The sequence below is a fragment of the Pelobates fuscus genome, chromosome 8 (genome assembly GCF_036172605.1).
Source record: "Pelobates fuscus isolate aPelFus1 chromosome 8, aPelFus1.pri, whole genome shotgun sequence".
NCBI classification, from domain to species: domain Eukaryota; kingdom Metazoa; phylum Chordata; class Amphibia; order Anura; family Pelobatidae; genus Pelobates; species Pelobates fuscus.
In genome coordinates this window covers 88,908,394-88,920,470 of record NC_086324.1, presented here as the reverse complement: position 1 = coordinate 88,920,470, position 12,077 = coordinate 88,908,394, and the positions used below count along the sequence as shown (strand labels likewise).

At 33.5% G+C, this 12,077-nt stretch overlaps 1 protein-coding gene across 3 annotated transcripts in view; it reads right to left on the bottom strand.

Annotated features, from left to right (window-relative positions):
• COL3A1 (collagen type III alpha 1 chain) overlaps positions 1-12,077 on the bottom strand; it is a 59,868-nt gene that overhangs the window by 33,753 nt on the left and 14,038 nt on the right. For 2 of the 3 annotated variants that reach the window (XM_063430130.1, XM_063430132.1), the window contains exons 2-9: positions 9,512-9,719; positions 6,693-6,738; positions 5,322-5,438; positions 4,811-4,885; positions 3,656-3,709; positions 2,491-2,544; positions 997-1,050; positions 106-159 (exon numbers count right to left, since the gene is read on the bottom strand). In XM_063430130.1, the coding sequence (XP_063286200.1) occupies positions 106-159; positions 997-1,050; positions 2,491-2,544; positions 3,656-3,709; positions 4,811-4,885; positions 5,322-5,438; positions 6,693-6,738; positions 9,512-9,719 (662 nt within the window). Of the gene's footprint in view, positions 1-105; positions 160-996; positions 1,051-2,490; positions 2,545-3,655; positions 3,710-4,810; positions 4,886-5,321; positions 5,439-6,692; positions 6,744-9,511; positions 9,720-12,077 lie in introns of all 3 variants that reach the window. The other variant, XM_063430131.1, reaches the window with a different exon arrangement.

The following is a 12,077-nucleotide window of genomic DNA, read 5'->3' as shown; positions in this document are numbered from 1 at the left end:
TATCATTGTTTAATAATTGTTTAATTATTTGGGCGATCATAAGATCTACAAAGTATATTGTGAGTCCTCTAATAATAATAATTTTCATGTATGTGGTTAACTTACAGGGGCACCAGCTATTCCACGTTCTCCGGGTCTACCAGGTCGTCCAGGCTCTCCCTGTTGTGAAACAAAACAATTTAGCGCTCACCAATACATGAGAAAGACTAAAGATGACGCAAAAATAATCTCTGAGTTTTTAAAACTCAATATATAAGCAATGCTCCTATTCCATGGGAAACTGGGTTAAAGTGAAGAAAAAAAAATCTAGTTTACTAATAAATATTTACCAATAAATATGTCTCACCACAAGCGATTTATATTAATTATTGATATTAAAAAAAATGAATAAAATAGTTCAATTTTAACCTTGCTATTCAATAGCAATCAATTGTTTCATCAATGTATAACAACTAGAAGAATTGTATTTCAAAGCATCACTGCCACCTATTGAGTGTATTTAAGAAAGCAATCTCACATCAACAGTATATTTTTAGGGAATGATTGGAGAGATGTGAATGAATTAACCATAGTCATGTATTTATGAATATTTGTGTCTACTTTAACAAATAAAATAATTTAATTGATAAATGCATTGCCTTACATAGCAGGATCTGTGCTCGTGTACTGAAATAATCCTTAATATTTAAGAAAGTCATCTAACCTTTAGTCTTAATATGCATCACACTTTTTTGTATTTTGTGTTTATCCTAAAGTTGTTTAACTGCTTTCCATAAGCGAGTTTAACTCTACTCTGCATACACTTGCTTTGGTTATTCCAATTGTGCCATGTGCATGACCTCATGAGCATTGGATGCACACCTAAGTGTATACTAAGTGTATATGTTTGTAGGCAAGAGCTCTAATTGGCTGATGATTGTTCAGCCACAGTTTTGCTAACAAGTGAGCAAGAAGAACATGGGGTTTAAAATCAGTAATAATGTGAAATATACATACGTCTTTTCCTGCTGGGCCGAGAGGTCCTATCTGTCCAGGTGATCCTGGAGGGCCCTTAAAAATAATAATTATAATAATAATTAAGTCAGAGAAGAGATTATTTAAATACATGCATGCTTATGTCTGTGAAAGGCCAATGACAATAACAACCTTTTAGATACCTTAACAGGAGTAACAACAATCACAAATACTCTTTACACAGGTGCGCTAATAATGATAGAAGACTGTGGTTTCAGGAAAAATAAAAAATTATTGCAGGATGGCAATGGCTGTTTAGACTGCTGGGATTAGAACAAAATCATTGTTCAAAATATGTGTTTGTGAGGCTACTTTAATGGGCAATATTGCTGGACTTGTCAAATTACAACCTGTTGCCGACCTCACAGCTTGACCCTACATTATATATGCTAAGTGTGTGTTTGTTAGGACACAATAGGATTGCCTACTAAGAAAGAATTGGTGCAAATATATATGTAGTTTTACTTATGCAGCATTTTTTTTTGCTATGTAGATAAAAAAATACATACCTTAAATTGATAGTTAAATTATATAAAACTATCTGACATCTCTCAAATAGTATACATATCATACTTACTTATGATAAGTATACATCCATACAAAATGCCATTTCAAGTAAATTGGCCAAAAATGCATAACTTTTATAATATATTTTTTTAAAGGGACATTATAGTCACCAGAACAATTACAGCTTAATGTAGTGGTTCTGGTGTCTATATAATATCCATGCAGGTTATTTAATGTAAACACAGCCTTTTCAGAGAGAGACAGTGTTTATATTACTTATTGATTGATAATCTCAGCCAAGGAGGCAGAGTGAGCAGTGCGGGTGATGGAAAAAGGTAAGTGCCTTTTTAGCTGGGGTCAAGGGGGGCTGGTCACCTAAATGGTTGTTACCTAAGCACGATGTCAGGAATACACATTTAAATTGCTGGAAAAAATAATGAACCCTACAACTCTTTAAAGGTACAAACAAAGCAATTCAACTTTGCATAACTTTTTAATATCAAGATATTCAGTTGACCATCCTTTTTCAATATTACACTTTGAAAATATATAGATGACATCTAGAGGTGAATACTAAAATTGCACTTTTGCATGTTAGTGAGCAATTTACACTAAATAAGTTAAGAATAACTGATGTAAATATAAGTTGAGAGTTATAATTTTTTCTACTATTAAGAATGGTAATTGTCATTAATAACTATAAGGTCATGCTGCTACAAGGATCTGTGTAATGAGATAATATCTGCCAATATTTTGTGCTGCTTTATTTGAAGACAGTGTTAAACACATACTGCATATAATGCAATGTAAAATAAATATATGTGATTTGTAACTCTGTTTAGTGCGTAGCTGATCTGATGTGTTACGAGTTTATCTGAGCCCAACAGTTCCATTAATAATTTTTCAAATGTGTGCAATTTTGTTACGCTATGTATATGTATCCAAGTTTTACTTTTAAAAATTACTTACAGGAGAGCCTGGCTGTCCAGCTTCACCGGGGGGTCCTTGGTAGCCAGGAGATCCCTGTTTGCAGAAAAAAAAATGTATTACTTATTTACAAAACATTATCACAACATTATCCACATTATACTACAAACGCAGCTACCTCATTGGCTATTGTTAGGTAATTCAATCAGTAAAAATAAATTGTTGCTTAAACATTTGTGAAGCACCTTATAATGGCAACAATGTCACTGAGTGAAAGAGATAGAGATAGAGAGAGAGAGAGAGAGAGAGAGGGAGAGAGGAAGATGAAGATGTAACTATTTCAATATATGTCAGTGTTATTCCCTAAATAGAAAATGACCAGTGAATTTAAAATTTTAGCTTACAAATAGATAAGATGGAAACATAGCTTTTTTTTTGTGGATTTTCCAGTTTGGATAGTTTGTCCAAAATGTGATATTCACTGGTTATTACCTAATAATTTCTAGTTTGCTGAATAACACTGATACGTAACTAGATATACATGGTCTCCATAGTATTAGTGCTTAGAGGAAGATGCATATGTTCTGAGTCTACCTTCACTGTACTTCAATTGTATGTCCAGGACTAGATCTATGCATGATATATTCACCCCACCCAACCTACCAAATATGTGATGTTAAATACACCAATCAGCTTATCGACACCAATAGAACATTGTCGGCACAGCAAATTAGAGTTCACTTATTTATTGAGGGTTAATTCACATGATGCAAGGTGCAATACCAACTGTTGTTGTTACTCATGTACCTGTATCTATAATGTGTATATTGTGGATCACCACAGGCCCACCAAAGTGTGTGCAAATAGAACTTTGACACATGTCAAATGATGCTAGGCTTAGACGTATGTTTAGCTGCAATATTGCTGTAGATGCTGTATTTCTTGTCAAGACCTGTGCTTATGTTTCTAGTGATATAGTGGGCTATTGTAACAAATCATAATACAAAAACACCAACTTGAATGATATATTGTTGTATTGAATTTAAAATGTATTGAAATAACATAATTTATAATACTTACTTGTTTCTCGCTTTTACATTTTTTTTTGTATGTTGAGCCAGAATTTAAAAATAAAGCATAAAACACAAGAAAATATATGTACAATGTGCATATGTATGTGTGTGCATGTTTAATAACGTTAACTTACAGGTTGACCAGCATGTCCAGGTGGTCCTGATGGGCCAGGAGGTCCAGGTAATCCCTAGAAATTAAAACAGAGCAGAAAGCGTTAAAAAACATTTTAGAACAAAATAGCTGAATTAGAAAATGTCTCCAGTTTTTAGGTTTTTCGAACTTGGCTATTTTGACTTGTAATTTGCAATTCTGTTTGCGATTTCTGATTCACTAAATAGTTCCATAATATTTAATTGCCGTATATCATGACATTTATTTTCAATGCATATGTTACATTTATCAAATGGTCATTTTTATTAGTTGCAACTTAGATTAAATCTGCCCACATAAAGATGTGTGGATTGCTTGTTTGCATCGGGGTGTGTTAGTGTGTATGCACGTTGTAACAAAGGAATAATTTTGAATGTATAGTCAGTACATGAAACAAAAAATAGAAAACAGCAGCATATACTAAACACATTATATGCCAATGTTTTATTTTCCAGTTCAGAAAATAAAAAGTATCAATGAGTGGCAATATGACTATGTGAACATTATTTCTGCTACTGTTAAGAATGCACCATAAGATGCCACATTTATCCAACATGATCACTTTTTAATATAGTTTTGTCTTGTTTTGTTGCTTATTATTTGGATTTTATTTTTGTGATTGATCTTTGCTGGCATTACAATAAATGTTGTTAAATAAAACTAACTAGAGTCTAGTTTAATATATTGGACTACACATTAGGAGGCATAAGAGGCCACAAAGGGCCCGGTCTCAGACAAGAACCACGTAGAACACTAAGCCACCACACTTTTTAATACACATTACTCAGCCACCACCCACAAAAATATAACACCCAGACACTGCTAGATACACACACACTTAGCCTCCACTACTCACATCGGGAGTTGCCCCAATTCACAGAACAGAGCCCAGGGCTCTAGGAGAAGGCCCTAGTCTGGCATCCTACATAGGGTCCTGGCAAATCTTAATCTAGCTCTGTCTGGTGTATCTGCTTTTTAAGAAGGCCTCCATTTCTGCAGTATCATATGGTGTGTTAACATTAATCTTGTGATAAACCTATCCCTGCCAACACATTTAAATGATAAACCTCTTTAGACTTCTAATATATTATATGCTGTAAAGGAAAATATATTTATGAGTAAAAGCTGAAGGCCTTACAACAGATTGCCCCATATATCCTTGGCCTCCAGATTTGCCATCATATGCTTTGGTGTCATATTGAGGAGAGTAACCCTGTAACAAAGACAGACACAGATATTGAAATACATAAGACTGATATTATATCCTCGACAACTCCATGATGTATGGTACATTTTAATTAGAAAATCTCTGTGATTCAGCAAATAAAAATAAAAGTGATATGTGAGTATTATTATTTTTATTGTTATATTATATTATTCATATGTTGTATTAAATAAGATATCCTCTATTAGTACTAATTTGTAAGTTTACATGTTTTATTCAATAAACAGTGACTTGGGAAATCAAATTAATTTGTTAAACTAAGGTATCCAAGTAGACAAATCATTGTTTAGCAAATAAACTTCACAATGTAACAAGAAATTACATTTAAAATACCTCTTGCCATTTACCTAGTGAAATGTGCTAAAATCATGAATAGTGCTTGTACATCCTAATACTACAAAACTAAAAAAACAAATTCACCTACCCCACCATTCATTGTTGGACAGTTCTCACAAATGCCAGGTGGTCCAGGTTGGCCAGGAGAACCAGGAGATCCTGGGCTTCCAGGGTTGCCATTTCTTCCAGGAGTTCCAGGAGGACCCTAAAACAAAAGTACGACATATCCAATGTTTATATATTTTCATGTTTGAAGGTATACAATATAAAAACTAAACGTGAAAAGGATACCACAGCACAAAATAACATTAGTAATTTATTTACAAAGTACCACCCTAGTCCTCTGCCTTATACAATTAGAAATTAATCCCTTATCCAGTGACATCAGCTTGCATTACTGTCACCCTAGGTTCTTTGACATAAGTGCAAACAACATTTCTTTTTTACAGTTTTGTCTCTAAATATGTGTCCAATTAAAAGCTATCAAATATGAAGCAGCATCCTGGATATTTCGCTTTCAGCTTGTAGCACTGATCTGAGTTTTTGTGAAACAACGTTAAACTTTTTTTATTGTCCGTTGTCTCATTTATTAAAAGTATATAAAGTAATTTGTACTGCTCTAATGTACAATGTTGGAATTCACTTATCAAGTGTCTCTGTCCTTCTATATATATGAAAAAAAAACATTAATTTAGATGGTGGATGTTGAGTCTCATCACATTTATAGATTAGAACTGGGTTGCTCAAAAAGGTATGTGCCTAGATGTTGTAGAACTACAACTCCCATGATGCCTTGTCATTTTGTTATGGCTGGAAAGTATGATTGATGTTGTACTTCTACAACACCTTGGGATCTACCTTTTTGATCTGTGGACCAAATAACTAATGATTACAGGTGTCTTATTACAAGTGTCAGTTGATTATTTTTAATAGTATTTCCATGAATAATTATGTATATGAATTTTAATGTCGCAAACGGACTTGTTGAAAAATAATTTTGAAATGTGTATAGCTTTGATAAATCATTTGAACCATTGATGCAGTCCATTTATGCAATGTATAGAGCAAGCAGGCCTTGTTTGTTGAACTGCTGCTCCCTCTAGTGGCAAATAAAAATGAAATAATAGTACAAAAATATGTGTTCACGTAACAAAGTTTGCAATTGAGTTTACCTTTCACACAATATTTTTAATGTAAATTTTTAATGTACAAATATATATATGTATTTTGTTTTAACAATATTTCATCCATAGCCTGTGTAATAGAGTTTATCAACTTTGCTACTATCATCTGTAATTCTGTAAGGTCAAATATGTCCGACATAATTATATGCATACTCTGAGATATAAAAGTAAAAATAAAGTGCATTAGAGGTTATGCGACCACAATTCTAATGAACAATATTATTTTTATTATTATTTATAGAGCGCCAACAAATTCTGTAATATGTTCAACTTACAGGGTCACCTTTTTGTCCCGTAGTTCCACCGTTAACTGGGCGTGTGGTAGGCTGAAAAATAAGAATACAAATTTAGAATTAGGCTATAGTAAATACGAGTGAACACAATCATTTTAAATATCTCATTGTTGATTGTTTCAGTATGATATGGTAAGAACTTTGTTTCAAAAAGAAAATTGTTGCTACAGGATTATGATTCCATGAAGACATTACATGTCAATAATATGTCAATAAAATGAATTAGGTCCAGGCACTCAGGATTGCTGCAGGAAGGCAGGTTTATTGAAACAAAAACTGCAAAGTTTCAGCCTACACAGAATCCTTTATCTGTGTAGGCCGAAATGTTACAGTTTCGGCCTAGTTGCAGTTTTTCTTTCAATAATCCTGCCTTTTTGCAGCAATCCTGAGTTCCTGTACCCAATCTATTTTATCTACAAAACTGGTTTTGCCAATCCTAGCCATGATAAGCACTGGAATTCTAAGTGTGAGTGCGGTATCCTCCGTTTGTGAATTACTACAATAATATGTCAATAAGCATTACCATAGGATCAGAGAGTAATATACACAAAGTTGGGTGCTAACCCAATAATTGTCCAACATACATATGCACCAAAGGGAGAACTGAAAGTGAATTCAAAGTGTCAAATTAAAGCCCAAATATCCAAACTGGGAACAGGCTCTAATTCAGCTACACTTTCACTTACCTTGTCCTTAAATGTGAAATTCAGTTCAAATTCACTTTCAATTCACACTAGTAAATGGCTCTGTCAATGTCGCTTTCAGGATTATGGACTAAAGTGTGAGTCACGAAGAATAGAATGTAAATTTAAAATGATAAGACACAATAAACCCACTGAAAAAAGGCTTTGTCAGCTATGTTTTTAATTTGACTATTTAAGTCCTAAAATGTTAAATTCACTTTGAGTTATGAAAAAAAACAGAAAATAAGAAAAATGCATCGCTACCTTTAGTATATAGTAAGATCCTTCAGACATATACATGTACCTTGAGTCATACAGTATCGGTCTGATGGTGTCACTGCATTGTGCAGTGAAGCAGGGAAGACCACAGAGACTATATTGAGGTTTTCAAACACTATCTGACACAAGGTGTATATATATATGGTTGAAGGATACTGTCAGATATTAAAGGTAGGGATGAGTTTTTTTCAATTTTTTTTCCCATATAATTATTTTAACACAGAATCTATTTTGAGCAAAAAACAAGGCGCAAGACTGTACTGAAAACGGGCAGCAGCTGAAATAGCCTGTTCATCGGTGGGTCCCTGCTCAGATTTCAAACTGGTTTTAGCTCATCTTATGCCATTACAGAGAGAACATATGTGAAGCATATCAGACTGGTCCAGACCATACAGGCAGTCCAGATCCGAAATGCCAGCAAGTTCCGTCTGCACGAGAGACATAGCAACCCCAGACGATCGTTTCAACCTTGTTAGGCATCATCAGTGAGGCTTAGCTGATATCTCTCTAGGCACTGTGAGCAAGGAGTCCACGTCTGGATTACCCTTTAAACTTATGGTGAGCAAAAAACAAGGTGCATAGTTTTCTATTAAATAATATAAACATTGTACGGCAGAAATAAAAATTGTTGCAAAACTATTTGACTGCCATTGGTAATCTTTGACACATTAAGATATATATGATAGGGAATGAAAGTGGGCATCATCAAAGTCTGATGTTCAGAAGATAACTGAGCTTATACTGCAGTGATCCAAAAATGAGAAAGACTTCCTAGATAAGGGATTTATGTAGCTATGTCTTCTTTGCATCTCACAACAAATGATTCTCCAGCTATTTAGACAAGCAAACACCATATCTCTTATTCCTTTTTACCACCCTGAGCATAGACGAATCGGAGAAGTAAAGGAATACACACTTGTGTTCCTAATGCTATAGTGTTCATGTCCTTATCTAGAGTAGTCCCCACCCACTCTCATGTGACATAAAATTACAGTGATAGACAAAATAGGAGAGCGCAGATCTTAAAAGTGAATAAAACTAAATATAAAAAAGAACGTGAGTAAATTCAGCAGCTATACACATATAATGATCCTTAAAAACTTTACACATAATATATCAACAAAATAAAGTGTCAGCGCTATACTTGAAAACCTAATTTAGGTGATCACTCTCAATCTGAAGTAAAACACTTATAAATGCGGATTCATGGAAATACTTCCAAGTGCAATAAAATAAAATACAATAAAACAGACCAGCATAAGTGTAGTACTCAAATAATCATAAAAGGTCTTGCTATAGGGTCCAATAAATCTTGGGTGATGATCTTTTTCAGTGTTATTGTACCCTATAGCAAGACTTTTTATGATTATTTGAGTACTACACTTATGCTGGTCTGTTTTATTGTATTTTATTTTATTGCACTTGGAAGTATTTCCATGAATCCGCATTTATAAGTGTTTTACTTCAGATTGAGAGTGATCACCTAAATTAGGTTAAGTATAGCGCTGACACTTTATTTTGTTGATATAAAATTACAGTGCAGAGGCTCCCTTGGCACTGCTCGCCTCTCATACACCAAAAATGTCATGAAAGTGGCATGGTTTACTCTGGCAATGGACCAATCTAATTCTCTTCATAGATGGGCATTGAGGACCTGATGCACATCCAATATTTTCTTATTAAAATGAACATCATCTTTTACTCAGTTAGTGCAGTGAAAGCACCTCTAGTGGTAGACAGTGTAACAGCCACTAGAGGAGTGTTTAACCCTTCATGGTAAATATTTTCATATCACCCATCTTCAGTATACATATCTAAAATTATTTATTTGAATTAAAGCTTAAACGTACAGTTGGTGCCTGTGGGCATATCGGACAACATTCTCCAAATGGAATTTCAGGGTTTGGACAATTTAATTCAGCTTCATCACACATGATTTCATCGCAAAGGACCGATCCAGTGTCACACACACAGATTTGACATGGTTCTGGTTTCCAGACATCTCTGTCAGCATATGTTTGTCCTTGATGCATACATGAATCTGGTCCTGTAACAAAATAAATAATATACAGTAATTACACATAAATCATCCAACTTAATAAACATTCCTTAATAAACAAATAATTGTAAAACAACAGTATTTTGACACAAGTATATTCTGTATTCAATTTAGAATTTTATGGAGAACTAAACTATTGGATTTTAGAGAAGCAGTTCAGCATTTTGGGATCCATTCAATGCGCCGTTGTTCTGTTTTATTTACCTGAAAAATGAAGGACCTACACTGCCGTCTTTGCTATTTTTGCAATTTGCATTTTTTTTAAACGCTTCACAGGTTATTCAATAACTACTGAAGATGTGGTCTGTGAACTATCTTTGTACTATGTGCTTATCCTTAGCTATGCACATTTTTTCATTAATTTCCTTTTGAATTCTGCTGCACATGCATTGTTGGAATAAGGAATTTAATTCATCTCACACTCCCAACTAAAAGAGGATTTGGGATGGATTTACACTGAATTTAGAAAAATGATGATCACTGTAGCAATTCTATAACAAAGTTTTGCTTGGAAAAACACATTATAAATTCACCATCTTAACCTGCTCTTTTCATATGTAAAAAATGTATAAGGTTCAGAGGTGTACCCTTTAACAATCATGGATATCAAAGAGCTATCTATATGCTTTTTATGAATGCAAATATAATTGTTAAGATATCTTGGTCATTAACAAGGATTTTGAAAACTTTAACTTGAACAAAAAACTGTAAACGTACGTACCCTTAAAGAGACACATTGACCAAATCCCCGCTCTCAAAAAATAAAATCACTGTTTGGTAGTTATACTGCCAGTGAAAACATTTATGCATTTAAACATGCATTTTTTCATTGGGTGAATCTCTAAAAAATAGCTTGCAAAAGCCATAGATCTCTTGTCTGAGGCCTTTATAAGCCCTCCCCTTGTAACTAAGCACAGTTTGTGCGGCTGTCCAATCACAGACTTTTCAATGCAGCTCAATTTAAAGTTTGGTGCTCTGAGCAATCGCCTGCTGCTTGAGTTTAGTTCCACTGAGCTAAACAACCAAAAAGTAAGAGGGTGGGCTGTCTGATTGACAGCCGGGGGTGTAACAAGGTTAAATTAGCTGTGATTGTTGAGGACCTACAGCAAGTATCTTTTTTATTCCTTTTACTTAATTGTTTTAAAATCTATTTCTAGTGTATTATCAATAAAATATGTTAAAAGGGAAAGTAACAGCTCCAGGTAGAAGTGTTGCTTTAAAATGTATTTCCTAACTCCAAACACACATATTAGTTAAAAGATCTCTGTAAGTATAAAACGAAAAATGCACAACCCCTCCCCCCATGCCTCTTTGTTTCATAGAGAGATAAATAGATTCAAACTGTAACAAAGTCTAAAAACAAAAAGGGTCTCAATGAGTTAAGTTAATTCTTAGATATACATTTTACTACATTTATATAACAATAAGGTTAAAAAAATACTGTAGACACTGCAGGTATGGGTTTACACAATTCATCTGTAGTCAACTCTACTTGACTATTTCACCCTACATTTTTAAATTAGTTTTTTTCAGTGTGCATGGCATTTTTTTTTTTTTTACTAAACTGTGATTTTTATCTATTTTCTTTCAGAAATCAAAGTGAATTTCAAAAATAGCTGACTTGAATGATTTTTCCAATTTTGCTATTTGGCCTCACTTAATCAATTGCGTTTCAATACACTTTAAACTAACTTCTATTTTGATTATCTAATTATAGTGACAATAAAATAAAATGTGTTGAAAAAAGAATAGGCCAGTTTATGTGCATGCCTCTGAAGTTTTTTTTAAAATCTGGTCTGTAATGTCAAATGTCAAATGACTACAAAATAATAAAAAAGTAAAAATATAGCCGTGATAGTGTAAAGGTCAGTATAAATGTAAAAGGTTAGAGGTGCACAATTTATCACAAAAATCAATACGTTGTATCTCTGATGTACGGTAAAAATATATATTCTTATATCAGTTAGTCCTGTGGGTGGCAGTGTTTGACAGCAGTTTGAGCTTTCATCTTGCACATCTAGATACAATGCATTATGTACCTGACTTTAACTTGAGTGAGACATGATATTACAGAAGAAAAACAGCATTGCAGATTTTTAGTTCTGCTGGCAATCTGCATAGATTGCAATAATTTCACTTGGGATTTTCACATCTGTACCAATTAAGTTTATTCAGTCTATTCCCATTAAGCATATATGGGGATTGATCGTCAGTATGTAATGATTTAATGCAATGATCATTACACCGGCACACTGAAATTAAAGACCTTAACAATTTTAAAATAAGTTATATATATATATATATATATTTGGAATTAGTTGTTTTAAATTTGCAACATCCAGTTCC